General features: G+C 54.0%; 2 protein-coding genes and 2 long non-coding RNA genes across 9 annotated transcripts in view; 3 read left to right on the top strand and 1 right to left on the bottom strand.

Annotated features, from left to right (window-relative positions):
- Positions 1–2,844: 2,844 nt before the first annotated feature.
- Positions 2,845–26,115, top strand: part of EPHX2 (epoxide hydrolase 2) — a 29,345-nt gene continuing 6,074 nt past the window's right edge. The window contains exons 1-10 of the mRNA XM_048298361.1: positions 2,845–2,992; positions 6,973–7,057; positions 9,290–9,449; positions 12,469–12,659; positions 18,500–18,622; positions 18,859–18,933; positions 21,869–21,964; positions 22,110–22,188; positions 25,856–25,890; positions 25,973–26,113. Of these exons, the coding sequence (XP_048154318.1) occupies positions 2,892–2,992; positions 6,973–7,057; positions 9,290–9,449; positions 12,469–12,659; positions 18,500–18,622; positions 18,859–18,933; positions 21,869–21,964; positions 22,110–22,188; positions 25,856–25,890; positions 25,973–26,113 (1,086 nt within the window). The 5' untranslated portion in view covers positions 2,845–2,891. The remainder of the gene's footprint in view (positions 2,993–6,972; positions 7,058–9,289; positions 9,450–12,468; positions 12,660–18,499; positions 18,623–18,858; positions 18,934–21,868; positions 21,965–22,109; positions 22,189–25,855; positions 25,891–25,972; positions 26,114–26,115) is intronic.
- LOC125323951 lies at positions 13,077–17,094 on the bottom strand. Of its 2 annotated transcripts, none has more exons than XR_007202724.1 (3): positions 17,066–17,094; positions 13,888–13,989; positions 13,077–13,137 (listed from the first exon to the last, which is right to left on the bottom strand). It is a non-coding gene; the product is annotated as an uncharacterized LOC125323951 (long non-coding RNA). The 2 variants fall into 2 exon arrangements; XR_007202723.1 differs by lacking the exon at positions 17,066–17,094 and adding an exon at positions 14,171–14,230.
- On the top strand, positions 13,186–17,224 carry LOC125323950. The gene is made up of 3 exons (XR_007202722.1): positions 13,186–13,326; positions 13,522–13,622; positions 16,517–17,224. It is a non-coding gene; the product is annotated as an uncharacterized LOC125323950 (long non-coding RNA).
- Positions 20,104–21,859, top strand: LOC125323949 (glycine-rich cell wall structural protein 1-like). Of its 5 annotated transcripts, XM_048299342.1 has the most exons (5): positions 20,166–20,793; positions 20,847–20,966; positions 21,395–21,426; positions 21,598–21,629; positions 21,676–21,859. In XM_048299342.1, the coding sequence occupies exons 1-5, from the start codon at positions 20,227–20,229 to the stop codon at positions 21,843–21,845; spliced, it is 921 nt and encodes a 306-aa protein (XP_048155299.1). In that variant the 5' UTR covers positions 20,166–20,226; the 3' UTR covers positions 21,846–21,859. The 5 variants fall into 5 exon arrangements, 3 of the variants coding, with proteins under 3 accessions (XP_048155299.1, XP_048155298.1, XP_048155296.1); XR_007202721.1 differs by lacking the exons at positions 20,847–20,966; positions 21,395–21,426; positions 21,598–21,629; positions 21,676–21,859 and adding exons at positions 20,104–20,152; positions 21,214–21,255 and having other exon boundaries at positions 20,268–20,752; positions 20,784–20,815; XM_048299341.1 differs by lacking the exon at positions 21,395–21,426 and having other exon boundaries at positions 20,166–20,590; positions 20,762–20,998; positions 21,480–21,629.

Genomic DNA, 26,115 nt, shown 5'->3' with positions numbered 1-26,115 from the left:
TGGGACTCCCCAAAAATCCCTCTGGGACCCCAAAAATCCCACTGGGAACCCCCAAAATCCCCCTGGGACCCCAAAATTCCAATGGGACCCCAAAAATCCTTCAGTGACCCCATAATCCGATTGTGATCCCCAAAATCCCCTCTGGGACCCCAAAAATCCCAATGGGACCCCCAAATCCTTCGGTGACCCCAAAATCCCACTGAGACCCCAAAAATCCCTCTGGGACTCCCCAAAATCCCATTCTGACTCCCCCCAAAATCCCAATGGGACCCCAAAAATCCCCCTGGGACCCCAAAAATCCCAATGTGACCCCAAAAATCCTTCAGTGACCCCATAATCCGATTGTGATCCCCAAAATCCCTCAGAGACCCCAAAAATCCCTCTGAGACCCCCCCCCCCAAAATCCCAATGTGACCCCAAAAATCCCCCTGGGACCCCAAAAATCCCAATGAGACCCCAAAAATCCTTCAGTGGCCCCATAATCCGATTGTGATCCCCAAAATCCCTCTGGGACTCCCCAAAAATCCCTCTGGGACCCCAAAATCCCAATGGGACCCCAAAAAATCCCCCTGGGATCCCAAAATCCCAATGTGACCCCAAAAATCCTTCAGTGACCCCATAATCCGATTGTGATCCCCAAAATCCCTCTGGGACTCCCCAAAAATCCCTCTGGGACCCCAAAATCCTTCAGTGACCCCAAAATCCCACTGGGACCCCAAAATACCTCTGGGATCCCTAAAAATCCCAATGGGACTCCCCAAAATCCCATTCTGACTCCCCCCAAAATCCCACTGGGACCCCAAAAATCCCCCTGCGACCTCAAAATCCCAATGGGACCCCAAAATCCTTCAGTGACCCCATAATCCGATTGTGATCCCCAAAATCCCCCTGGGACCCCAAAAATCCCAATGAGACCCCAAAAATCCTTCAGTGACCCCATAATCCGATTGTGATCCCCAAAATCCCTCTGGGACTCCCAAAAATCCCTCTGGGACCCCAAAAATCCCACTGGGAACCCCCAAAATCCCCCTGGGACCCCAAAATTCCAATGGGACCCCCAAAAATCCTTCAGTGACCCCATAATCCGATTGTGATCCCCAAAATCCCTCTGGGACCCCAAAAATCCCAATGGGACCCCCAAATCCTTCGGTGACCCCAAAATCCCACTGAGACCCCAAAAATCCCTCTGGGACTCCCCAAAATCCCATTCTGACTCCCCCCAAAATCCCAATGGGACCCCAAAAATCCCCCTGGGACCCCAAAATCCCAATGTGACCCCAAAAATCCTTCAGTGACCCCATAATCCGATTGTGATCCCCAAAATCCCTCAGAGACCCCAAAAAATCCCTCTGAGACCCCCCCCCCCAAAATCCCAATGTGACCCCAAAAATCCCCCTGGGACCCCAAAAATCCCAATGAGACCCCAAAAATCCTTCAGTGACCCCATAATCCGATTGTGATCCCCAAAATCCCTCTGGGACTCCCCAAAAATCCCTCTGGGACCCCAAAATCCAATGGGACCCCAAAAAATCCCCCTGGGATCCCAAAATCCCATGTGACCCCAAAAATCCTTCAGTGACCCCATAATCCGATTGTGATCCCCAAAATCCCTCTGGGACTCCCCAAAAATCCCTCTGGGACCCCAAAATCCTTCAGTGACCCCAAAATCCCACTGGGACCCCAAAATACCTCTGGGATCCCAAAAATCCCAATGGGACTCCCCAAAATCCCATTCTGACTCCCCCCAAAATCCCACTGGGACCCCAAAAATCCCCCTGGGACCCCAAAATCCCAATGGGACCCCAAAAATCCTTCAGTGACTCCATAATCCGATTGTGATCCCCAAAATCCCTCTGGGACCCCCCAAAAATCCCAACGAGACTCCCCAAAATCCCTCTGGGACCCCCCAAAAATCCCAATGGGACCCCCAAATCCTTCGGTGACCCCAAAATCCCACTGGGATTCCCAAAATCCTTCAGTGACCCCAAAATCCCACTGAGACCCCAAAAATCCCAATGGGACTCCCCAAAATCCCATTCTGACTCCCCCCAAAATCCCACTGGGACCCCAAAAATCCCCCTGGGACCCCAAAATCCCAATGGGACCCCCAAAAATCCTTCAGTGGCCCCATAATCCGATTGTGATCCCCAAAATCCCTCTGGGACTCCCCAAAAATCCCTCTGGGACCCCAAAATCCCAATGGGACCCCAAAAAATCCCCCTGGGACCCCAAAATCCCAATGTGACCCCAAAAATCCTTCAGTGACCCCATAATCCGATTGTGATCCCCAAAATCCCTCTGGGACCCCAAAAATCCCAACGAGACTCCCCAAAATCCCATTTTGACCCCCCCCTAAAATCCCTCCGTGACCCCAAAATCCCACTGGGACCCCAAAATCCACCTGCGACCCCAAAAATCCTTCAGTGACCCCATAATCCGATTGTGATCCCCAAAATCCCTCTGGGACCCCCAAAAATCCCACTGGGACCACCCCAAATTCCACGTGGGACCCCAAAATCCCTCCGGGATTCCCCTAAAATCCCTCCGTGACCCCAAAACCCCCCTGGGACCCCAAAAAGTCCCTCCGTGACCCCAAAAATCCCCCTTTAAACCCCAAAAAATCCCCCTGGCACCCCAAAAAATCCCCCTTTACCCCCCCCAAAACCCCCAAATCCCCTCCCAGCCCCTTCCCGGCGCCTCCAATTTGGGGGAAAATCCCGGGATTTGGGGCAAACCGGGAATGGGGGCGGGGCCGGAACCCACGGGGGGCGTGGTTTCACTGAGGGGGCGTGGCCTCGGCGCGGAGGGGGCGTGGCTTGGTGGAGGGGGCGTGGCCTGAGCGCTGCCAAAGGTCGAGGTCGCGGGTTCGAGTCCCGGTTCCGGCGGCGGCCATGGCGCGGCGGGCGGTGCTCTTCGACCTCGGTGGGGTTTTGTTCGGGCCGGGTCTGCAGCACTTCCTGGGCTCGTGCGAGCGGGAATGGGGCTTGCCTAGGTAGGGCACGGCTCGCTTGGCACGGTTTGGCACGGTTTGGCACGGTTTGGCACGGTTTGGCACGGCTCGGCCTGGCACGGCCTGGCTTGGCCTAACGCGCCCGCCCGCGCCTCAATGGAGGGCCGCTCTGCCGGTGAACCATAGAGACGACGCGTAAATTTTGTGGTTGGCGGCGCCCGCCCGCAACTTTGGGGATTTTGGAATGGGGGAGCGGCAAATTTGGGGAGGGAAAAGAAAAAATCCGGGAATGAGAAATTTGGGATCCCTCCGTGGATATGGGGTGCGGGATAGGGGGGATCCCGCTGGGTGTGGAGCGCTGGGATAATAAATTCCCAAAAAAATCGAACCCTGGGATAATAAATCCCCAAAAAATCGAACCCTGGGATAATAAATCCCAAAAAAATCAAACCTTGGGATAATAAATTCCCCCCCAAAAAATTGGACCACCCAGCGATTTTTCCCGGTGATTAAAGACGGCAACGGCCGAAGCCGATTTTTTGGGATGCGATTTTTTGGGAATTTATCGCTCCGGGGAATTCATTCCCATCGATCCCGGCCTCGTTTCTCCCTGATTTACAACTCCCAAAATCCCTCGCTCATCACCTTATCCCTGGCAAAATTCCCGGTGGGAATAAAAGTCTTGGGAATGACGGATGGGGACAGAGCTCTGTGCCCTTGGATCCGGATTTTCTTCCCCAAAAATTCCATCCTGAGCGGCTTTTCCCACATTTCCTCCCCAAAAATTCCATCCTGAGTGGCTTTTCCCACTTTCTCTCCCCCAAAATTCCATCCTGAGCAGCTTTTCCCACTTTTCCTCCCCAAAATTCCATCCTGAGCGGCTTTTCCCCATTTTTCTCCCCAAAATTCCATCCTGAGCAGTTTTTCCCGATTTTTCTGCCCCAAAAATTCCATCCTGAGCGGCTTTTCCCGCTTTTCCTCCCCAAAAATTCCATCCTGAGCGGCTTTTCCCACTTTTCCTCCCCAAAATTCCATCCTGAGCGGCTTTTCCTGCTTTTCCTCCCCAAAATTCCATCCTGAGCGGCTTTTCCCACTTTTTCTCCCCAAAAATTCCATCCTGAGCGGCTTTTCCCACTTTTCCTCCCCAAAATTCCATCCTGAGCGGCTTTTCCCCATTTTTTCTCCCCAAAATTCCATCCTGAGCGGCTTTTCCCGCTTTTTCTGCCCAAAATTCCATCCTGAGCAGCTTTTCCCGCTTTTCCTCCCCAAAATTCCATCCTGAGCGGCTTTTCCCGCTTTTCCTCCCCAAAAATTCCATCCTGAGTGGCTTTTCCCCATTTTTCCTCCCCAAAATTCCATCCTGAGTGGCTTTTCCCACTTTTCTGCCCCAAAATTCCATCCTGAGCGGCTTTTCCCCATTTTTCCTCCCCAAAATTCCATCCTGAGCAGCTTTTCCCACTTTTCTGCCCGAAAATTCCATCCTGAGCAGCTTTTCCCGCTTTTTCTCCCCAAAAATTCCACCCTGAGCAGCTTTTCCCGCTTTTCCTCCCCAAAATTCCATCCTGAGCAGCTTTTCCCACTTTTTCTCCCCAAAATTCCATCCTGAGTGGCTTTTCCCAATTTTCCTCCCCAAAAATTCCATCCTGAGCGGCTTTTCCCACTTTTTCTCCCCAAAATTCCATCCTGAGCAGCTTTTCCCACTTTTCCTCCCAAAAATTCCATCCTGAGTGGCTTTTCCCACTTTTCCTCCCAAAAATTCCATCCTGAGCAGCTTTTCCCACTTTTCCTCCCAAAAATTCCATCCTGAGCGGCTTTTCCCAATTTTCCTCCCCAAAAATTCCATCCTGAGCGGCTTTTCCCACTTTTTCTCCCCAAAATTCCATCCTGAGCAGCTTTTCCCACTTTTCCTCCCAAAAATTCCATCCTGAGCAGCTTTTCCCGATTTTCCTCCCCAAAATTCCATCCTGAGCAGCTTTTCCCACTTTTCCTCCCCAAAAATTCCATCCTGAGCGGCTTTTCCCACTTTTCCTCCCAAAAATTCCATCCTGAGCGGCTTTTCCCAATTTTCCTCCCCAAAAATTCCATCCTGAGCGGCTTTTCCCACTTTTTCTCCCCAAAATTCCATCCTGAGCAGCTTTTCCCACTTTTCCTCCCAAAAATTCCATCCTGAGCAGCTTTTCCCGATTTTCCTCCCCAAAATTCCATCCTGAGCGGCTTTTCCCGCTTTTCCTCCCCAAAAATTCCATCCTGAGCGGCTTTTCCCGCTTTTTCTGCCCCAAAAATTCCATCCTAAGCGGGCTTTTCCCAATTTTTCTCCCCAAAATTCCATCCTGAGCAGCTTTTCCCACTTTTCCTCCCCAAAATTCCATCCTGAGCAGCTTTTCCCGATTTTTCTCCCCAAAAATTCCATCCTGAGCGGCTTTTCCCACTTTTTCTCCCCAAAAATTCCATCCTGAGCGGCTTTTCCCACTTTTCCTCCCCAAAAATTCCATCCTGAGCGGCTTTTCCCGATTTTTCTCCCCAAAATTCCATCCTGAGCGGCTTTTCCCACTTTTCCTCCCCAAAATTCCATCCTGAGCGGCTTTTCCCACTTTTCCTCCCCAAAAATTCCATCCTGAGCGGCTTTTCCCGATTTTCCTCCCCAAAATTCCATCCTGAGCAGCTTTTCCCGATTTTTCTGCCCCAAAAATTCCATCCTGAGTGGCTTTTCCCACTTTTCCTCCCCAAAAATTCCATCCTGAGCAGTTTTTCCTGATTTTTCTGCCCAAAAATTCCATCCTGAGCGGTTTTTCCCGATTTTTCTGCCCCAAAATTCCATCCTGAGCGGCTTTTCCCACTTTTCCTCCCCAAAAATTCCATCCTGAGCGGCTTTTCCCGATTTTTCTGCCCCAAAAATTCCATCCTGAGCGGCTTTTCCCACTTTTTCTCCCCCAAAATTCCATCCTGAGCGGCTTTTCCCGATTTTCCTCCCCAGAATTCCATCCTGAGCGGCTTTTCCCAATTTTTCTCCCCAAAATTCCATCCTGAGCAGCTTTTCCCACTTTTCCTCCCAAAAATTCCATCCTGAGCGGCTTTTCCCACTTTTTCTCCCCAAAAATTCCATCCTGAGCAGCTTTTCCCACTTTTTCTCCCCCAAAATTCCATCCTGAGCGGCTTTTCCCGATTTTCCTCCCCAGAATTCCATCCTGAGCGGCTTTTCCCAATTTTTCTCCCCAAAATTCCATCCTGAGCGGCTTTTCCCGATTTTCCTCCCCAAAATTCCATCCTGAGTGGCTTTTCCCACTTTTCCTCCCCAAAAATTCCATCCTGAGCGGCTTTTCCCGATTTTCCTCCCCAAAATTCCATCCTGAGCGGCTTTTCCCACTTTTCCTCCCCAAAAATTCCATCCTGAGCGGCTTTTCCCGATTTTTCTCCCCAAAATTCCATCCTGAGCGGCTTTTCCCGCTTTTCCTCCCCAAAATTCCATCCTGAGCGGCTTTTCCCACTTTTCTGCCCAAAATTCCATCCTGAGCGGCTTTTCCCGCTTTTCCTCCCCAAAATTCCATCCTGAGCGGCTTTTCCCCATTTTTTCTCCCCAAAATTCCATCCTGAGCGGCTTTTCCCAATTTTTCTCCGCAAAATTCCATCCTGAGCGGCTTTTCCCACTTTTCCTCCCCAAAATTCCATCCTGAGCGGCTTTTCCCAATTTTTCTGCCCAAAAATTCCATCCTGAGCGGCTTTTCCCGCTTTTCCTCCCCAAAATTCCATCCTGAGCGGCTTTTCCCACTTTTCTGCCCCAAAATTCCATCCTGAGCGGCTTTTCCCGCTTTTCCTCCCCAAAATTCCATCCTGAGCGGCTTTTCCCGATTTTTCTCCCCAAAAATTCCATCCTGAGCGGCTTTTCCCGCTTTTCCTCCCCAAAAATTCCATCCTGAGCAGTTTTTCCTGATTTTTCTGCCCAAAAATTCCATCCTGAGCGGCTTTTCCCGCTTTTCCTCCCCAAAAATTCCATCCTGAGCGGCTTTTCCCACTTTTCCCGGCAGGAATTTCCTCTGGGATGTGCTCCTTTCCGGCGGATCCCAAAGCTCCTATTCCAGAGCCTTGAGGGGACAAATCACCTTGAGCCAGGTGTGGGGGTTTTTTGGGAATGAGCCTCTGGAAAATCCTCTGGGATAAAGGGAAGGAGGATCAGGCTCGGGGTTTTTTGGGAATGAGCCTCTGGAAAATCCTCTGGGATAAAGGGAAGGAGGATCAGGCTCGGGGTTTTTTGGGAATGAGCCCCTGGAGCATCCTCTGGGATAAAGGGATGGAGGATCAGGCTCGGGGTTTTTTGGGATAAGGGAAGGAGGATCAGGCTCGGGGTTTTTTGGGAATGAGCCCCTGGAGCATCCTCTGGGATAAAGGGATGGAGGATCAGGCTCGGGGTTTTTTGGGATAAGGGAAGGAGGATCAGGCTCGGGGTTTTTTGGGAATGAGCCCCTGAAGCATCCTCTGGGTTTTTTGGGGGTTTTTTTGGGAATGAGCGTCTGGAAAATCCTCTGGGATCAGGGAAGGAGGATCAGGCTCGGGGTTTTTTGGGAATGAGCCTCTGGAAAATCCTCTGGGTTTTTTGGGGTTTTTTTTGGGAATGAGCCTCTGGAAAATCCTCTGGGATCGGGGAAGGAGGATCAGGCTTGGGATTTTTTGGGAATGAGCATCCTGTGGGATAAAGGATGGATCAGGCTCGGGGTTTTTTGGGAATGAGTCCCTGGAGCATCCTCTGGGATAAGGGAAGGAGGATCAGGCTCGGGGTTTTTTGGGATAAGGGAAGGAGGATCAGGCTCGGGGTTTTTTGGGATAAAGGGATGGAGGATCAGGCTCGGGGTTTTTTGGGAATGAGCCCCTGGAGCATCCTCTGGGTTTTTTGGGGGTTTTTTTGGGAATGAGCCCCTGGAGCATCCTCTGGGATCAAGGAAGGAGGATCAGGCTCGGGGTTTTTTGGGAATGAGCCTCTGGAATAAAGGATGGAGGATCAGGCTCGGGATTTTTTGGGATAAGAGGAAGGAGGATCAGGCTCGGGGTTTTTTGGGAATGAGCCTCTGGAAAATCCTCTGGGTTTTTTGGGGTTTTTTTTGGGAATGAGCCTCTGGAAAATCCTCTGGGATCGGGGAAGGAGGATCAGGCTCGGGGTTTTTTGGGAATGAGCCTCTGGAAAATCCTCTGGGATCAGGGAAGGAGGATCAGGCTCGGGGTTTTTTGGGATAAAGGGAAGGAGGATCAGGCTCGGGGTTTTTTGGGAATGAGCCTCTGGAGCATCCTCTGGGTTTTTTGGGGGTTTTTTTGGGAATGAACATCCTCTGGAAAATCCTCTGGGATTGGGGAAGGAGGATCAGGCTCGGGGTTTTTTTGGGATAAGGGGAAGGAGGATCAGGCTTGGGATTTTTTGGGAATGAGCATCCTGTGGGGTGAAGGATGGATCAGGCTTGGGGTTTTTTGGGAATGAGCCTCTGGAAAATCCTCTGGGATCGGGGAAGGAGGATCAGGCTCGGGGTTTTTTGGGAATGAGCCCCTGGAGCATCCTCTGGGATAAAGGGAAGGAGGATCAGGCTCGGGGTTTTTTGGGAATGAGCCTCTGGAGCATCCTCTGGGTTTTTTGGGGGTTTTTTTGGGAATGAACATCCTCTGGAAAATCCTCTGGGATTGGGGAAGGAGGATCACCCTCAGGGTTTTTTGGGATAAGGGGAAGGAGGATCAGGCTTGGGATTTTTTGGGAATGAGCCTCTGGAAAATCCTCTGGGGTCAGGGAAGGAGGATCAGGCTTGGGGTTTTTTGGGAATGAGCCTCTGGAAAATCCTCTGGGATAAGGGAAGGAGGATCAGGCTCGGGGTTTTTTGGGATAAAGGGAAGGAGGATCAGGCTCGGGATTTTTTTGGGATCAAGGAGGGAGGATCAGGCTCGGGGTTTTTTTGGGAATGAGCATCCTGTGGGATAAAGGGAAGGAGGATCAGGCTCGGGGTTTTTTTGGGATAAGGGAAGGAGGATCAGGCTCGGGGTTTTTTTGGGAATAATCCAAGGACGCCGTGAGGTTGTTGAGGGGGGAGATGCGACGGGATCAATCCCGCCTGGAATTTAATACCTGCTTTGCCAGAAATATCCCAAGGAGAGGCCGAAGGACAAATTCCCGGCGCAGGGAGGATTTTGGGATCGGGTCCTTCCCGGAAAAGCCTCTCAGACATTGGGATGAGGCCATTCCCGGAGGAATCCCAATCCCTGTGGATGTGGCCCTTGGGGTCACGGATTTGTGGTGGCCACGGCTTGGGTTTGGTGGCCTCCGAGGGCTTTTCCAAGCGGGAGATCTCCCGCATTCCGTGGCTTTTCCAGCTGTTTTCCGAGGTGGACGAAGGCTGCCGGCGCCGCGCCTCTTCCTTGGGAATCGCCATTCCCGGCGCCTTTTCCGCCGCTCGGCCCTTCCAGGACCTGCAGGCTCAGGGCAGCGTCGACGTCCGCGTGCTGAGGGTGGCCGGGATCCTGCGCTGGAATGGTGGGTCTGGAATGCTGGGAATGCTGGGAATGCTGGGAATGCTGGGATGGAGAATGGGAGAGGCCACCAGGGAGGGGCCATCGTTGGGGTCCTGGCTGGTTCCAGCACAAGGTCCTGGTTGGTTCCACCATGAGATCCCAGTGGGTTCCAGCCCCAGGTCCTGGTTGGGCACAGCACAAGGTCCTGGTTGGTTCCACCATGAGATCCCAGTTGGTTCCAGCCCCAGGTCCTGGTGGGTCCCACCATGGAGTTCTGGTTGGTCTCAGCACAAGGTCCTGGTTGGTTCCACCCTGGAGTTGTGGTTGGTTCCAGTGCCAGGTCCTGGTTGGGCACAGCACAAGGTCCCGGTTGGTTCCACCATAAAGTCCTGGTGGGTCCCACCATGAAGTTCTGGTTGGTCTCAGGACAAGGTCCTGGTTGGTCCCACCATGGGGTTGTGGTTGGTTCCAGCACCAGGTCCTGGTTGGTCCAAGGACAAGGTCCTGGTGGGTCCCACCATGGAGTTGTGGTTGGTTCCAGTGCCAGGTCCTGGTTGGTTCCAGCACAAGGTCCTGGTGGGTCCCACCATGAGATCCCAGTTGGTTCCAGCCCCAGGTCCTGGTTGGTCCCACCATGGAGTTGTGGTTGGTCTCAGCACAAGGTCCTGGTTGGTTCCACCCTGGAGTTGTGGTTGGTCTCAGCACAAGGTCCTGGTTGGTTCCACCCTGGAGTTGTGGTTGGTTCAAGCCCCAGGTCCTGGTTGGTCCCACCATGGAGTTGTGGTTGGTTCCAGCCCCAGGTCCTGGTTGGTTCCACCCTGGAGTTGTGGTTGGTTCCAGCCCCAGGTCCTGGTTGGTCCCACCATGGAGTTGTGGTTGGTTCCAGCCCCAGGTCCTGGTTGGTTCCACCCTGGAGTTGTGGTTGGTTCTCCAGTGCCAGGTCCTGGTTGGTCCCACCATGGAGCTGTGGTTGGTTCTCCAGTGCCAGGTCCTGGTTGGTTCCAGCACAAGGTCCTGGTGGGTCCCACCATGAGATCCCAGTTGGTTCCAGCCCCAGGTCCTGGTTGGGTCCCACCATGAGATCCCAGTTGGTTCCAGCCCCAGGTCCTGGTTGGTCCCACCATGGGGTTGTGGTTGGTTCTCCAGTGCCAGGTCCTGGTTGGGCACGGGACAAGGTCCTGGTTGGTTCCACCACAAGGTCCTGGTCACTCCCCTATGGAATCCTGGTCACTCCCCCTATGGAATCCAGACCATTCCCACCACCAGGTCCCTCCTGTTCCATCCCCCCAACTCTGCCCTCCCCATCTCCACATTCCCAACCTCCGCCTCGATCCCACCGGGAATGTCCCCTATGGATATCCCAAACCCTCCTGCCCATCCCTGGATCCCACCGGCAATGCCCCCTATGGATATCCCAAACCCTCCTGCCCATCCCTGGATCCCACCGGGAATGTCCCCTATGGATATCCCAAACCCTCCTGCCCATCCCTGGATCCCACCGGCAATGTCCCCTATGGATATCCCAAACCCTCCTGCCCATCCCTGGATCCCACCGGGAATGTCCCCTATGGATATCCCAAACCCTCCTGCCCATCCCTGGATCCCACCGGGAATGTCCCCTATGGATATCCCAAACCCTCCTGCCCATCCCTGGATCCCACCGGGAATGTCCCCTATGGATATCCCAAACCCTCCTGCCCATCCCTGGATCCCACCGGGAATGTCCCCTATGGACATCCCAAACCCTCCTGCCCATCCCTGGATCCCACCGGGAATGTCCCCTATGGACATCCCAAACCCTCCTGCCCATCCCTGGATCCCACCGGGAATGTCCCCTATGGATATCCCAAACCCTCCTGCCCATCCCTGGATCCCACCGGGAATGTCCCCTATGGACATCCCAAACCCTCCTGCCCATCCCTGGATCCCACCGGGAATGTCCCCTATGGATATCCCAAACCCTCCTGCCCATCCCTGGATCCCACCGGGAATGTCCCCTATGGATATCCCAAACCCTCCTGCCCATCCCTGGATCCCACCGGGAATGTGCCCTATGGACATCCCAAACCCTCCTGCCCATCCCTGGATCCCACCGGGAATGTCCCCTATGGACATCCCAAACCCTCCTGCCCATCCCTGGATCCCACCGGGAATATCCCCTATGGATATCCCAAACCCTCCTGCCCATCCCTGGATCCCACCGGGAATGTGCCCTATGGATATCCCAAACCCTCCTGTCCATCCCTGGATCCCACCGGGAATATCCCCTATGGACATCCCAAACCCTCCTGCCCATCCCTGGATCCCACCGGGAATGTCCCCTATGGATATCCCAAACCCTCCTGCCCATCCCTGGATCCCACCGGGAATGTCCCCTATGGACATCCCAAACCCTCCTGCCCATCCCTGGATCCCACCGGGAATGTCCCCTATGGATATCCCAAACCCTCCTGCCCATCCCTGGATCCCACCGGGAATGTGCCCTATGGACATCCCAAACCCTCCTGCCCATCCCTGGATCCCACCGGGAATGTCCCCTATGGATATCCCAAACCCTCCTGCCCATCCCTGGATCCCACCGGCAATGTCCCCTATGGATATCCCAAACCCTCCTGCCCATCCCTGGATCCCACCGGCAATGTCCCCTATGGACATCTCAAACCCTCCTGCCCATCCCTGGATCCCACCGGGAATGTCCCCTATGGATATCCCAAACCCTCCTGCCCATCCCTGGATCCCACCGGCAATGTCCCCTATGGACATCCCAAACCCTCCTGCCCATCCCTGGATCCCACCGGGAATGTCCCCTATGGATATCCCAAACCCTCCTGCCCATCCCTGGATCCCACCGGGAATGTGCCCTATGGACATCCCAAACCCTCCTGCCCATCCCTCGCCCTCCTCCTGGGAATCCTCTTCCGGAGAGAGCCTCGAACCCCCAAATCCTGGGATGAGAACCTCTCCGAAAACCCCGGATGCGGAGGAGAGGAGGACGAGGCGGAATCCGACGCTCCGGGCTGAGAATTCCAAGCTTTTCCCAGGATTCAAGACCTGCGTCCTGACCAACAACTGGGTGGACGACAGCGACGGCCGATCGGCCGCGGCCGCGCTCCTGGAGCGGCTCCGGCGCCACTTCGACCTGGTCCTGGAATCCTGCCGGATCGGGATGTGCCAACCGGATCCCGGGATCTACTCCTACGCCCTGGAGGCGCTGCAGGCGCAGCCGCAGGAGGTGCCCTGATCCCAACAAAAAAAAACCCCTGGGAATGGGGGGTCTTTCCAATCCCACAAATCCTTGGATGGATCCTTGGATGATTCCCAGGGATTTGAAGCCTCAGGAGGTGCCCTGATCCCAAAAAAAAACCCCTGGGAATGGGGGATTTTCCAGCCCCACAAATCCTTGGATGATTCCCAGGGATTTGAAGCCTCAGGAGATGCCCTGATCCCAAAAAAACCCCTGGGAATGGGGGATTTTCCAGCCCCACAAATCCTTGGATGATTCCCAGGGATTTGAAACCTCAGGAGGTGCCACAATCCCAAAAATCCCTGGGAATGGGGGATTTTCCAGGCTCCCAAATCCTTGATTGAATCCTTGGATGAATCCCAGGGATTTGAAGCCTCAGGAGGTGCCACAATCCCAAAAAAATCCCTGGGAATGGGGGGTTCCTCCAATCCCACAAATCCTTGGATGATTCCCAGGGATTTGAAACCTCAGCAAGTGCCACAATCCCAAAAAAAAACAGGGAATGGGGGATTTTGCAGCCCCACAAATCCTTGGATGATTCCCAGGGATTTGAAACCTCAGCAAGTGCCACAATCCCAAAAAAAACCAGGGAATGGGGGGATTTTCCAGCCCCACAAATCCTTGGATGATTCCCAGGGATTTGAAGCCTCAGGAGGTGCCCTGATCCCAAAAAAAATCCCTGGGAATGGGGGGTTCCTCCAATCCCACAAATCCTTGGATGAATCGTTGGATTGAAGCCACAGGAGGTGCCCTGATCCCAAAAAAAAAAAACAGGGAATGAGGGATTTTCCAGCCCCACAAATCCTTGGGTGAATCCTTGGATGTTCCCAGGGATTTGAAGCCTCAGGAGGTGCCCTGATCCCAAAAAAACCCTGGGAATGGGGGATTTTCCAGCCCCACAAATCCTTGGATGGATCCTTGGATGTTCCCAGGATTAGGAAACCTCAGGAGGTGCCTTGATCCCAAAAAAAAACCCTGGGAATGGGGGATTTTCCAGGTTCCCAAATCCTTGGATGATTCCCAGGGATTTGAAGCCTCAGGAGATGCCCTGATCCCAAAAAAACCCTGGGAATGGGGGGTTTTTCCAATCCCACAAATCCTTGGATGAATCGTTGGATTGAAGCCACAGGAGGTGCCCTGATCCCAAAAAAAAAAACAGGGAATGGGGGATTTTCCAGCCCTACAAATCCTTGGATGGTTCCCAGGGATTTGAAACCTCAGGAAGTGCCACAATCCCAAAAAAACCCTGGGAATGGGGGATTTTCCAGGCTCCCAAATCCTTGATTGAATCCTTGGATGATTCCCAGGGATTTGAAGCCTCAGGAGACGCCCTGATCCCAAAAAAATCCCTGGGAATGGGGGGTTCCTCCAATCCCACAAATCCTTGGGTGAATCGTTGGATTGAAGCCACAGGAGGTGCCCTGATCCCAAAAAAAAAAAAGGGAATGAGGGATTTTCCAGCCCTACAAATCCTTGGATGATTCCCAGGGATTTGAAACCTCAGGAGGTGCCACAATCCCAAAAATCCCTGGGAATGGGGAATTTTCCAGGCTCCCAAATCCTTGATTGAATCCTTGGATGAATCCCAGGGATTTGAAGCCCCAGGAGGTGCCCTGATCCCAAAAAAATCCCTGGGAATGGGGGATTCCTCCCATCCCACAAATCCTTGGATGATTCCCAGGGATTTGAAACCTCAGCAAGTGCCACAATCCCAAAAAAAACCAGGGAATGGGGGATTTTCCAGCCCCACAAATCCTTGGATGATTCCCAGGGATTTGAAGCCTCAGGAGATGCCCTGATCCCAAAAAAAATCCCTGGGAATGGGGGGTTCCTCCAATCCCACAAATCCTTGGATGAATCGTTGGATTGAAGCCACAGGAGGTGCCCTGATCCCAAAAAAAAAAAACAGGGAATGAGGGATTTTCCAGCCCCACAAATCCTTGGGTGAATCCTTGGATGTTCCCAGGGATTTGAAGCCTCAGGAGGTGCCCTGATCCCAAAAAAACCCCTGGGAATGGGGGATTTTCCAGCCCCACAAATCCTTGGATGGATCCTTGGATGTTCCCAGGATTAGGAAACCTCAGGAGGTGCCTCGATCCCAAAAAAAACCCTGGGAATGGGGGATTTTCCAGCCCCACAAATCCTTGGATGATTCCCAGGGATTTGAAACCTCAGGAGGTGCCACAATCCCAAAAAAAAACAGGGAATGGGGGATTTTCCAGCCCCACAAATCCTTGGATGATTCCCAGGGATTTGAAACCTCAGCAAGTGCCACAATCCCAAAAAAAACCAGGGAATGGGGGATTTTCCTGCCCCACAAATCCTTGGATGATTCCCAGGGATTTGAAGCCTCAGGAGATGCCCTGATCCCAAAAAAAATCCCTGGGAATGGGGGGTTCCTCCAATCCCACAAATCCTTGGATGAATCGTTGGATTGAAGCCACAGGAGGTGCCCTGATCCCAAAAAAAAAAACAGGGAATGAGGGATTTTCCAGCCCTACAAATCCTTGGATGATTCCCAGGGATTTGAAGCCTCAGGAGATGCCACAATCCCAAAAATCCCTGGGAATGGGGGATTTTCCAGGCTCCCAAATCCTTGATTGAATCCTTGGATGAATCCCAGGGATTTGAAGCCTCAGGAGATGCCCTGATCCCAAAAAAAATCCCTGGGAATGGGGGGTTCCTCCAATCCCACAAATCCTTGGATGAATCGTTGGATTGAAGCCACAGGAGGTGCCCTGATCCCAAAAAAAAAAAACAGGGAATGAGGGATTTTCCAGCCCCACAAATCCTTGGGTGAATCCTTGGATGTTCCCAGGGATTTGAAGCCTCAGGAGGTGCCCTGATCCCAAAAAAAACCCCAGGGAATGAGGGATTTTCCAGCCCCACAAATCCTTGGATGATTCCCAGGGATTTGAAGCCTCAGGAGGTGCCACAATCCCAAAAATCCCTGGGAATGGGGAATTTTCCAGGCTCCCAAATCCTTGGATGATTCCCAGGGATTTGAAACCTCAGGAGATGCCACAATCCCAAAAAAATCCCTGGGAATGGGGGGTTCCTCCAATCCCACAAATCCTTGGATGATTCCCAGGAATGTGAAACCTCAGCAAGTGCCACAATCCCAAAAAAAACCCTGGGAATGGGGGATTTTCCAGGTTCCCAAATCCTTGGATGATTCCCAGGGATTTGAACCCTCAGGAAGTGCCACAATCCCAAAAAAAAACAGGGAATGGGGGATTTTCCAGGTTCCCAAATCCTTGGATGATTCCCAGGGATTTGAAACCTCAGCAAGTGCCACAATCCCAAAAAAAAACAGGGAATGGGGGATTTTCCAGGTTCCCAAATCCTTGGATGATTCCCAGGGATTTGAACCCTCAGGAAGTGCCACAATCCCAAAAAATCCCTGGGAATGGGGGATTTTCCAGCCCCACAAATCCTTGGATGATTCCCAGGGATTTGAAGCCTCAGGAGGTGCCCTGATCCCAAAAAAAATCCCTGGGAATGGGGGGTTCCTCCAATCCCACAAATCCTTGGGTGAATCGTTGGATTGAAGCCACAGGAGGTGCCCTGATCCCAAAAAAAAAAACAGGGAATGGGGGATTTTCCAGCCCCACAAATCCTTGGATGATTCCCAGGGATTTGAAACCTCAGGAGGTGCCACAATCCCAAAAATCCCTGGGAATGGGGGATTTTCCAGGCTCCCAAATCCTTGATTGAATCCTTGGATGAATCCCAGGGATTTGAAGCCTCAGGAGATGCCACAATCCCAAAAAAATCCCTGGGAATGGGGGGTTCCTCCCATCCCACAAATCCTTGGGTGAATCGTTGGAGTGAGGCCACAGGAGGTGCCTCGATCCCAAAAAAACCCCTGGGAATGGGGGATTTTCCAGCCCCACAAATCCTTGGATGTTCCCAGGGATTTGAAACCTCAGGAGGTGCCACAATCCCAAAAATCCCTGGGAATGGGGGGATTTTCCAGGCTCCCAAATCCTTGGATGATTCCCAGGGATTTGAAGCCTCAGGAGGTGCCACAATCCCAAAAAAATCCCTGGGAATGGGGGGTTCCTCCAATCCCACAAATCCTTGGATGATTCCCAGGAATGTGAAACCTCAGCAAGTGCCACAATCCCAAAAAAACGCTGGGAATGGGGGGATTTTCCAGCCCCACAAATCCTTGGATGGATCCTTGGATGTTCCCAGGATTAGGAAACCTCAGGAGGTGCCTCGATCCCAAAAAAAACCCTGGGAATGGGGGATTTTCCAGGCTCCCAAATCCTTGGATGATTCCCAGGGATTTGAAGCCTCAGGAGGTGCCACAATCCCAAAAAAATCCCTGGGAATGGGGGGTTCCTCCAATCCCACAAATCCTTGGATGATTCCCAGGAATGTGAAACCTCAGGAAGTGCCACAATCCCAAAAAAACCCAGGGAATGGGGGGATTTTCCAGCCCCACAAATCCTTGGATGATTCCCAGGGATTTGAAGCCTCAGGAGATGCCCTGATCCCAAAAAAATCCCTGGGAATGGGGGGTTCCTCCAATCCCACAAATCCTTGGGTGAATCGTTGGATTGAAGCCACAGGAGGTGCCCTGATCCCAAAAAAAAAAAAAGGGAATGAGGGATTTTCCAGCCCTACAAATCCTTGGATGATTCCCAGGGATTTGAAACCTCAGGAGGTGCCACAATCCCAAAAATCCCTGGGAATGGGGAATTTTCCAGGCTCCCAAATCCTTGATTGAATCCTTGGATGATTCCCAGGGATTTGAAGCCCCAGGAGGTGCCCTGATCCCAAAAAAATCCCTGGGAATGGGGGGTTCCTCCAATCCCACAAATCCTTGGATGATTCCCAGGGATTTGAAACCTCAGCAAGTGCCACAATCCCAAAAAAAACCAGGGAATGGGGGATTTTCCAGCCCCACAAATCCTTGGATGATTCCCAGGGATTTGAAGCCTCAGGAGATGCCCTGATCCCATAAAAACCCTGGGAATGGGGGGTTTTTCCAATCCCACAAATCCTTGGGTGAATCGTTGGAGTGAGGCCACAGGAGGTGCCCTGATCCCAAAAAAAAACAGGGAATGAGGGATTTTCCAGCCCTACAAATCCTTGGATGTTCCCAGCGATTTGAACCCTCAGGAAGTGCCACAATCCCAAAAATCCCTGGGAATGGGGGATTTTCCAGCCCCAAAAATCCTTGGATGATTCCCAGGGATTTGAACCCTCAGGAAGTGCCACAATCCCAAAAATCCCTGGGAATGGGGATTTTCCAGCCCCACAAATCCTTGGATGATTCCCAGCGATTTGAAACCTCAGGAGGTGCCACAATCCCAAAAATCCCTGGGAATGGGGAATTTTCCAGGCTCCCAAATCCTTGATTGAATCCTTGGATGATTCCCAGCGATTTGAAACCTCAGGAGATGCCACAATCCCAAAAATCCCTGGGAATGGGGGGATTTTCCAGGCTCCCAAATCCTTGGATGAATCCTTGGATGTTCCTAGGGATTTGAAGCCTCAGGAAGTGCCACAATCCCAAAAAACCCCCTGGGAATGGGGGGATTTTCCAGGCTCCCAAATCCTTGGATGTTCCCGGGATTAGGAAACCTCGGGAGATGCCATAATCCCAAAAAACCCCTGGGAATGGGGGGATTTTCCAGCCCTACAAATCCTTGGATTTTCCCAGGATTAGGAAACCTCAGGAGATGCCCTGATCCCAAAAAAACCCTGGGAATGGGGATTTTCCAGCCCCACAAATGCTTGGATGATTCCCGGGAATGTGAAACCTCAGGACATGCCCTGATCCCAAAAAACCCTGGGAATGGGGCATTTTCCAGGCGATCCTCCTGGATGACCAGGCGGAGAACCTGGCGGCGGCGCGGGATTTGGGAATGGCCACGATCCTGGTCCGGGACCCCGACTCCGCCCTCAGGGAGCTGCAGGAACTCTCCGGGGTCCAGGTACGGGAAAAAGCCGCCCGGAATTCCCAGAATTCCCAGGAATTCCAATGGGATTCGCCCTTCCCACGGCAAAAGGTTGGAATAACGAGCTCGAAGGCCATCCCGGACTCCAAGGAATTCCATGATTCCATAATTCCTGGAGAGCTGGGAGAGACGGGATCCGGTTCTGGGGTCGGCAGCATCCGGGTGGGCTATCCCATGGAATTCCAGGAGCTCATTCCTGGCTCATCCCGCAGCTCCTGGGCCAGGAGGAGCCGCTGCCGATTCCGTGCGATCCGGCCGGGGTCACGCACGGATACGTCTCCATCCGGGTACGGAATGAGGGCTCCGGGGGCTCGGGAAGATCCGCGGGGTTTTTTGGGAATGTGGGGGGGATCCGGGATTGGGAATGGAAGGAGGAGCTGCTGCGGCCTTCGGGAATTCTCCGGGTGTTCCAGGGGGATTTGGAATTTTGGGAATGGAGAGGGTGGTGGGGAGTGGAATTCCAGGTGGTGGGAGCTGGAATTCCAGGCTGGAAGGGTTGTGGGCTCTGGAATGTTGGGCTGGAAGGAGTGGAACGCTCTGGAATATTGAGCTGGAGGGGATGGTGGCCTCTGGAATTCCAGGCTGGAGAGGGTGGTGGGATTTGGAATTCCAGGGAATGGGCTCTGGAATTCCAGGCTGGAAGGAGTGGTGGGATTTGGAATTCTGGGCTGGAGGGGATGTGGGGCTCTGGAATTCCAGGGGATGGGCTCCAGAATTCCAGGCTGGAAGGGGTGGTGGGATCTGGAATTCCAGGGGATGGGCTCCAGAATTCCAGGCTGGGAGGGTGATGGGCTCTGGAATGCTGGGCTGGAAGGATTGTGGGGCTCTGGAATTCCAGGGGATGGGCTCCGGAATTCCAGTCTGGAGAGGGTGGTGGGGTCTGGAATTCCAGGGGATGGGCTCCAGAATTCCAGGTGGAAGAGGTGGTGGCCTCTGGAATTCCAGACTGGAAGGGGTGGTGGGATCTGGAATGTTGGGCTGGAAGGGGTGGGAAGCTCTGGAATACCCGGCTGGAGAGGGTGGTGGGCTCTGGAATTCCAGAGAATGGGCTCCAGAATTCCAGGCTGGAAGGAGTGGTGGGCTCTGGAATTCTGGGTTGGAGCAGAGTGGGAGGCTCGGGAATGCTGAGCTGGAGGGGATGGGGGGGCTCTGGAATTCCAGGCTGGAAGGGGTGGAAAGCTCTGGAATACTGAGCTGGAGAGGGTGGTGGGATCTGGAATTCCAGGCTGGGAGGGTGGTGGCCTCTGGAATTCCAGGGGATGGGCTCCAGAATTCCAGGTGGTGGGCTCTGGAATTCCAGGCTGGAAGGGGTGGTGGGCTCTGGAATTCTGGGTTGGAGCAGAGTGGGAGGCTCGGGAATGCTGGGCTGGAGAGGGATGGGGGGCTCTGGAATTCCAGGCTGGAGAGGATGGTGGGATCTGGAATTCCAGGGGATGGGCTCCAGAATTCCAGGCTGGAGAGGGTGGTGGGCTCTGGAATTCCAGGGGATGGGCTCTGGAATTCCAGGTGGAAGAGGTGGTGGGAACTGGAATTCCAGACTGGAAGGGGTGGTGGGTTTGGAATTCCAGGTGGAAAGGGCGATGGGCTCCAGAATTCCAGGTGGTGGGCTCTGGAATTCCAGGCTGGAAGGGGTGGTGGGCTCTGGAATTCTGGGTTGGAGCAGAGTGGGAGGCTCGGGAATGCTGGGCTGGAGAGGGATGGGGGGCTCTGGAATTCCAGACTGGAGAGGATGGTGGGATCTGGAATTCCAGGCTGGAAGGGGTGGAAAGCTCTGGAATTCTGAGCTGGAGAGGGTGGTGGGATCTGGAATTCCAGGCTGGGAGGGTGGTGGCCTCTGGAATTCCAGGGGATGGGCTCCAGAATTCCAGGCTGGAAAGGGGATGGGGGGCTTTGGAATTCTGGGTTGGAGCAGGTGGTGGGGTCTGGAATTCCAGGCTGGAAGGAGTGGTGGGATTTGGAATTCTGGGCTGGAGGGGATGTGGGGCTCTGGAATTCCAGGTGGTGGGCTCCAGAATTCCAGGCTGGAGAAGGTCATGGCCTCTGGAATTCCAGGCTGGAGAGGGTGGTGGGCTCTGGAATTCCAGGGGATGGGCTCCAGAATTCCAGGTGGAAGAGGTGGTGGCCTCTGGAATTCCAGACTGGAAGGGGTGATGGGGTTTGGAATTCCAGGTGGAAAGGGCGATGGGCTCCAGAATTCCAGGTGGTGGGCTCTGGAATTCCAGGCTGGAAGGGGTGGTGGGCTCTGGAATTCCAGGGGATGGGCTCCAGAATTCCAGGCTGGAAAGAGGATGGGGGGCTTTGGAATTCTGGGTTGGAGCAGGTGGTGGGGTCTGGAATTCCAGGCTGGAAGGGGTGGTGGGTTTGGAATTCCAGGTGGAAAGGGGCAATGGGCTCCAGAATTCCAGTTGGTGGCCTCTGGAATTCCAGGGGATGGGCTCTGGAATTCCAGGCTGGAGATGGTGGTGGGATCTGGAATGTTGGGCTGGAAGGGGTGGGAAGCTCTGGAATACCAGGCTGGAGAGGGTGGTGGGATTTGGAATTCCAGGGAATGGGCTCCGGAATTCCAGGCTGGAAGGAGTGGTGGGATTTGGAATTCTGGGCTGGAGGGGATGTGGGGCTCTGGAATTCCAGGGGATGGACTCCAGAATTCCAGACTGGAGAAGGTCATGGCCTCTGGAATTCCAGGCTGGAGAGGGTGGTGGGCTCTGGAATTCCAGGGGATGGGCTCCAGAATTCCAGGTGGAAGAGGTGGTGGCCTCTGGAATTCCAGACTGGAAGGGGTGATGGGGTTTGGAATTCCAGGTGGAAAGGGCGATGGGCTCCAGAATTCCAGGTGGTGGGCTCTGGAATTCCAGGCTGGAAGGGGTGGTGGGCTCTGGAATTCCAGGGGATGGGCTCCAGAATTCCAGGCTGAAGGGGATGGGGGGCTCCGGAATTCTGGGTTGGAGCAGGTGGTGGCCTCTGGAATTCCAGGCTGGAAGAGGTGATGGGGTTTGGAATTGCAGGTGGAAAGGGCTCCAGAATTCCAGGTGGTGGCCTCCGGAATTCCAGGCTGGAGGGGATGGAGGGCTCTGGAATTCCAGGCTGGAAAGGGCGCTGGGCTCTGGAATTCCAGGCCGGAAGGGGGCGCTGCACTCCGGAATTCCGGCATTCCGGCTGCGGGCCCTGGCGGAGGGTTCCGGTTGCCCCGGATCCATGAGGAATTCCCGGTTTTTTTTCCAGCCGGGAGTGCGGCTGCACTTCGTGGAACTGGGCCAGGGCCCCGTGCTCTGCCTGTGCCACGGATTCCCGGAATCCTGGCTCTCCTGGCGCTTCCAGGTGATTTCGGGAATTCGGGAATTCGGCGGGTGGGGGAGGCGCCGTTCCCGAGGCTCTTCCCGAATTCCTGGGAATGCCGGGATGGGATCCGGGGGGGGAGGGGTCCGCGCAGCCTTTGGAATGCGCTGCTCTCCCTCCGCGGCAGATCCCGGCGCTGGCCGATGCCGGATTCCGGGTGATCGCCCTGGAAATGAAGGGATACGGGGAATCCACGGCTCCGGCGGGTGAGCCGGGAATTCCGGGAATTCCGGGATGGGAATGGCCAATCCCAGGAAGGGATGGATGTGGGAATGGGAGCTGGGAATTCTGGGAATTCCGGGATGGGAATGGCCAATCTGGGAGGGATGGATGTGGGAATGGGAGCTGGGAATTCTGGGAATTCCGGGATGGGAATGGTCAATCTGGGAGGGGGATGGATGTGGGAATGGGAGCTGGGAATTCCGGGAATTCCGGGAATTCTGGGATGGGGATGGTCAATCTGGGAGGGGGATGGATGTGGGAATGTGAGCTGGGAATTCTGGGAATTCTGGGAATTCTGGGGTGGGATGGGATGGGAATGACCAATCCCAGGAGGGGATGGATGTGGGAATGGGAGCTGGGAATTCTGGGAATTCTGGGCTTGGAATGACCAATCCTGGTGGGAGATGGATGCGGGAATGTGAGCTGGGAATTCTGGGAATTCCGGGAATTCTGGGATGGGAATGGTCAATCTGGGAGGGGGATGGATGTGGGAATGGGAGCTGGGAATTCTGGGAATTCTGGGATGGGATGGGATGGGAATGGTCAATCTGGGAGGGGGATGGATGTGGGAATGTGAGCTGGGAATTCCAGGAATTCCGGGAATTCTGGGATGGGAATGGTCAATCTGGGAGGGGGATGGATGTGGGAATGGGAGCTGGGAATTCTGGGAATTCTGGGAATTCTGGGGTGGGATGGGATGGGAATGACCAATCCCAGGAGGGGATGGATGTGGGAATGGGAGCTGGGAATTCTGGGAATTCTGGGATGGGATGGGATGGGATGGGATGGGATGGGAATGGCCAATCCCAGGAGGGGATGGATGTGGGAATGGGAGCTGGGAATTCTGGGAATTCCGGGATGGGATGGGATGGGATGGGATGGGATGGGAATGGCCAATCCCAGGAGGGGATGGATGTGGGAATGGGAGCTGGGAATTCTGGGAATTCTGGGATGGGATGGGAATGGCCAATCTGGGAGGAGATGGATGTGGGAATGTGAGCTGGGAATTCCAGGAATTTCGGGATGGGAATAATCAATCCCGGGAATTCTGGGAATTCCGGGATGGGAATGGTCAATCTGGGAGGGGGATGGATGTGGGAATGGGAGCTGGGAATTCTGGGAATTCTGGAATGGGATTGGCCAATCCCAGGAAGGGATGGATGCCGGGAATGTGAGGTGGGAATTCTGGGATGGGATTGGAATGACCAATCCTGGTGGGAGATGGATGCGGGAATGTGAGCTGGGAATTCTGGGAATTCCGGGATGGGAATGGCCAATCCAGGAGGGGATGGATGTGGGAATGGGAGCTGGGAATTCTGGGAATTCTGGGATGGGATGGGAATGGTCAATCTGGGAGGGGGATGGATGTGGGAATGTGAGCTGGGAATTCCAGGAATTTTGGGATGGGAATAATCAATCCCGGGAATTCTGGGAATTCCGGGATGGGAATGGTCAGTCTGGGAGGGGGATGGATGTGGGAATGGGAGCTGGGAATTCTGGGAATTCTGGAATGGGATTGGCCAATCCCAGGAAGGGATGGATGCCGGGAATGTGAGCTGGAAATTCTGGGATGGGATTGGAATGACCAATCCTGGTGGGAGATGGATGCGGGAATGTGAGCTGGGAATTCTGGGAATTCTGGGATGGGAATGGCCAATCCAGGAGGGGATGGATGTGGGAATGGGAGCTGGGAATTCTGGGAATTCTGGGATGGGAATGGCCAATCCCAGGAAGGGATGGATGCCGGGAATGGGAGCTGGGAATTCTGGGATGGGATTGGAATGACCAATCCTGGTGGGAGATGGATGCGGGAATGTGAGCTGGGAATTCTGGGAATTCTGGGATGGGAATGGCCAATCTGGGAGGGGATGGATGTGGGAATGGGAGCTGGGAATTCTGGGAATTCCGGGATGGGATGGGATGGGAATGGTCAATCTGGGAGGGGGATGGATGTGGGAATGTGAGCTGGGAATTCCAGGAATTCCGGGAATTCTGGGATGGGAATGGTCAATCTGGGAGGGGGATGGATGTGGGAATGTGAGCTGGGAATTCTGGGAATTCTGGGAATTCTGGGGTGGGATGGGATGGGAATGACCAATCCCAGGAGGGGATGGATGTGGGAATGGGAGCTGGGAATTCTGGGAATTCTGGGATGGGATGGGCTTGGAATGGTCAATCTGGGAGGGGGATGGATGTGGGAATGTGAGCTGGGAATTCTGGGAATTCCGGGATGGGAATGGCCAATCCCAGGAAGGGATGGATGCCGGGAATGTGAGCTGGGAATTCTGGGATGGGATTGGAATGACCAATCCTGGTGGGAGATGGATGCGGGAATGTGAGCTGGGAATTCTGGGAATTCCGGGATGGGAATGGTCAGTCTGGGAGGGGATGGATGTGGGAATGTGAGCTGGGAATTCTGGGAATTCTGGGATGGGAATGGCCAATCTGGGAGGGGATGGATGTGGGAATGGGAGCTGGGAATTCTGGGAATTCCGGGATGGGATGGGATGGGAATGGTCAATCTGGGAGGGGGATGGATGTGGGAATGTGAGCTGGGAATTCCAGGAATTCCGGGAATTCTGGGATGGGAATGGTCAATCTGGGAGGGGGATGGATGTGGGAATGTGAGCTGGGAATTCTGGGAATTCTGGGAATTCTGGGGTGGGATGGGATGGGAATGACCAATCCCAGGAGGGGATGGATGTGGGAATGGGAGCTGGGAATTCTGGGAATTCTGGGATGGGATGGGCTTGGAATGGTCAATCTGGGAGGGGGATGGATGTGGGAATGTGAGCTGGGAATTCTGGGAATTCCGGGATGGGAATGGCCAATCCCAGGAAGGGATGGATGCCGGGAATGTGAGCTGGGAATTCTGGGATGGGATTGGAATGACCAATCCTGGTGGGAGATGGATGCGGGAATGTGAGCTGGGAATTCTGGGAATTCCGGGATGGGAATGGTCAGTCTGGGAGGGGATGGATGTGGGAATGGGAGCTGGGAATTCTGGGAATTCTGGGAATTCTGGGATGGGATGGGCTTGGAATGGTCAATCTGGGAGGGGGATGGATGTGGGAATGTGAGCTGGGAATTCCAGGAATTTCGGGATGGGAATAATCAATCCCGGGAATTCTGGGAATTCCGGGATGGGAATGGTCAGTCTGGGAGGGGGATGGATGTGGGAATGTGAGCCGGGAATTCTGGGAATTCTGGAATGGGATTGGCCAATCCCAGGAAGGGATGGATGCCGGGAATGTGAGGTGGGAATTCTGGGATGGGATTGGAATGACCAATCCTGGTGGGAGATGGATGCGGGAATGTGAGCTGGGAATTCTGGGAATTCTGGGATGGGAATGGCCAATCCAGGAGGGGATGGATGTGGGAATGGGAGCTGGGAATTCCGGGAATTCTGGGATGGGCTTGGAATGACCAATCCTGGTGGGAGATGGATGTGGGAATGTGAGCTGGGAATTCTGGGAATTCTGGGATGGGAATGGCCAATCTGGGAGGGCGATGGATGCGGGAATGTGAGCTGGGAATTCTGGGAATTCCGGGATGGGATTTGGCTTGGAATGACCAACCCCAGGAGGGGCTGGATGCCGGGAATCGCTCCATGGAAACCAGAGCTCCATGGAGACGCCGTTTTCCCGGCAGATATCCCGGAATATTCCCAGGAGCGGATCTGCGAGGTGAGGCGCTGCTGGGAACGGCGGCGGCCGGGCGGGGATGATCCCCAGGGGATCCCATCGCCTTTTCCGCTCCTTTTCCCAGGATTTCGTGACTTTCTTGGATAAACTGGTGAGGAGCCGCCCTGGCCGGGTCCGGTTTTCCGGGAAAATTTGGGATTTCTCCCTCTGGATTTTTTTTTTTTTTTTCCTCCTCCTTCCCGTCCTTGGGATGCGGCAGCTCCCGGA

Source organism: Corvus hawaiiensis, chromosome 3 (genome assembly GCF_020740725.1).
Source record: "Corvus hawaiiensis isolate bCorHaw1 chromosome 3, bCorHaw1.pri.cur, whole genome shotgun sequence".
NCBI classification, from domain to species: domain Eukaryota; kingdom Metazoa; phylum Chordata; class Aves; order Passeriformes; family Corvidae; genus Corvus; species Corvus hawaiiensis.
The sequence above is the reverse complement of the archived record's forward strand: the minus strand, read 5'-3'. Positions and strand labels throughout refer to the sequence as shown.

Coding starts and splice junctions, on each gene's coding strand:
- LOC125323949 (XM_048299339.1), top strand. CDS start 20,227: ATGGGCTCCAGAATTCCAGGTGGTGGGCTCTGGAATTCCAGGCTGGAA. Junction 20,999..21,479: donor GGAATTCCAGGCTGGAAGGG/GTGGTGGGTTTG, acceptor CCAGAATTCCAG/GTGGTGGGCTCTGGAATTCC. Junction 21,630..21,675: donor GGAATTCCAGGCTGGAAGAG/GTGATGGGGTTT, acceptor CCAGAATTCCAG/GTGGTGGCCTCCGGAATTCC.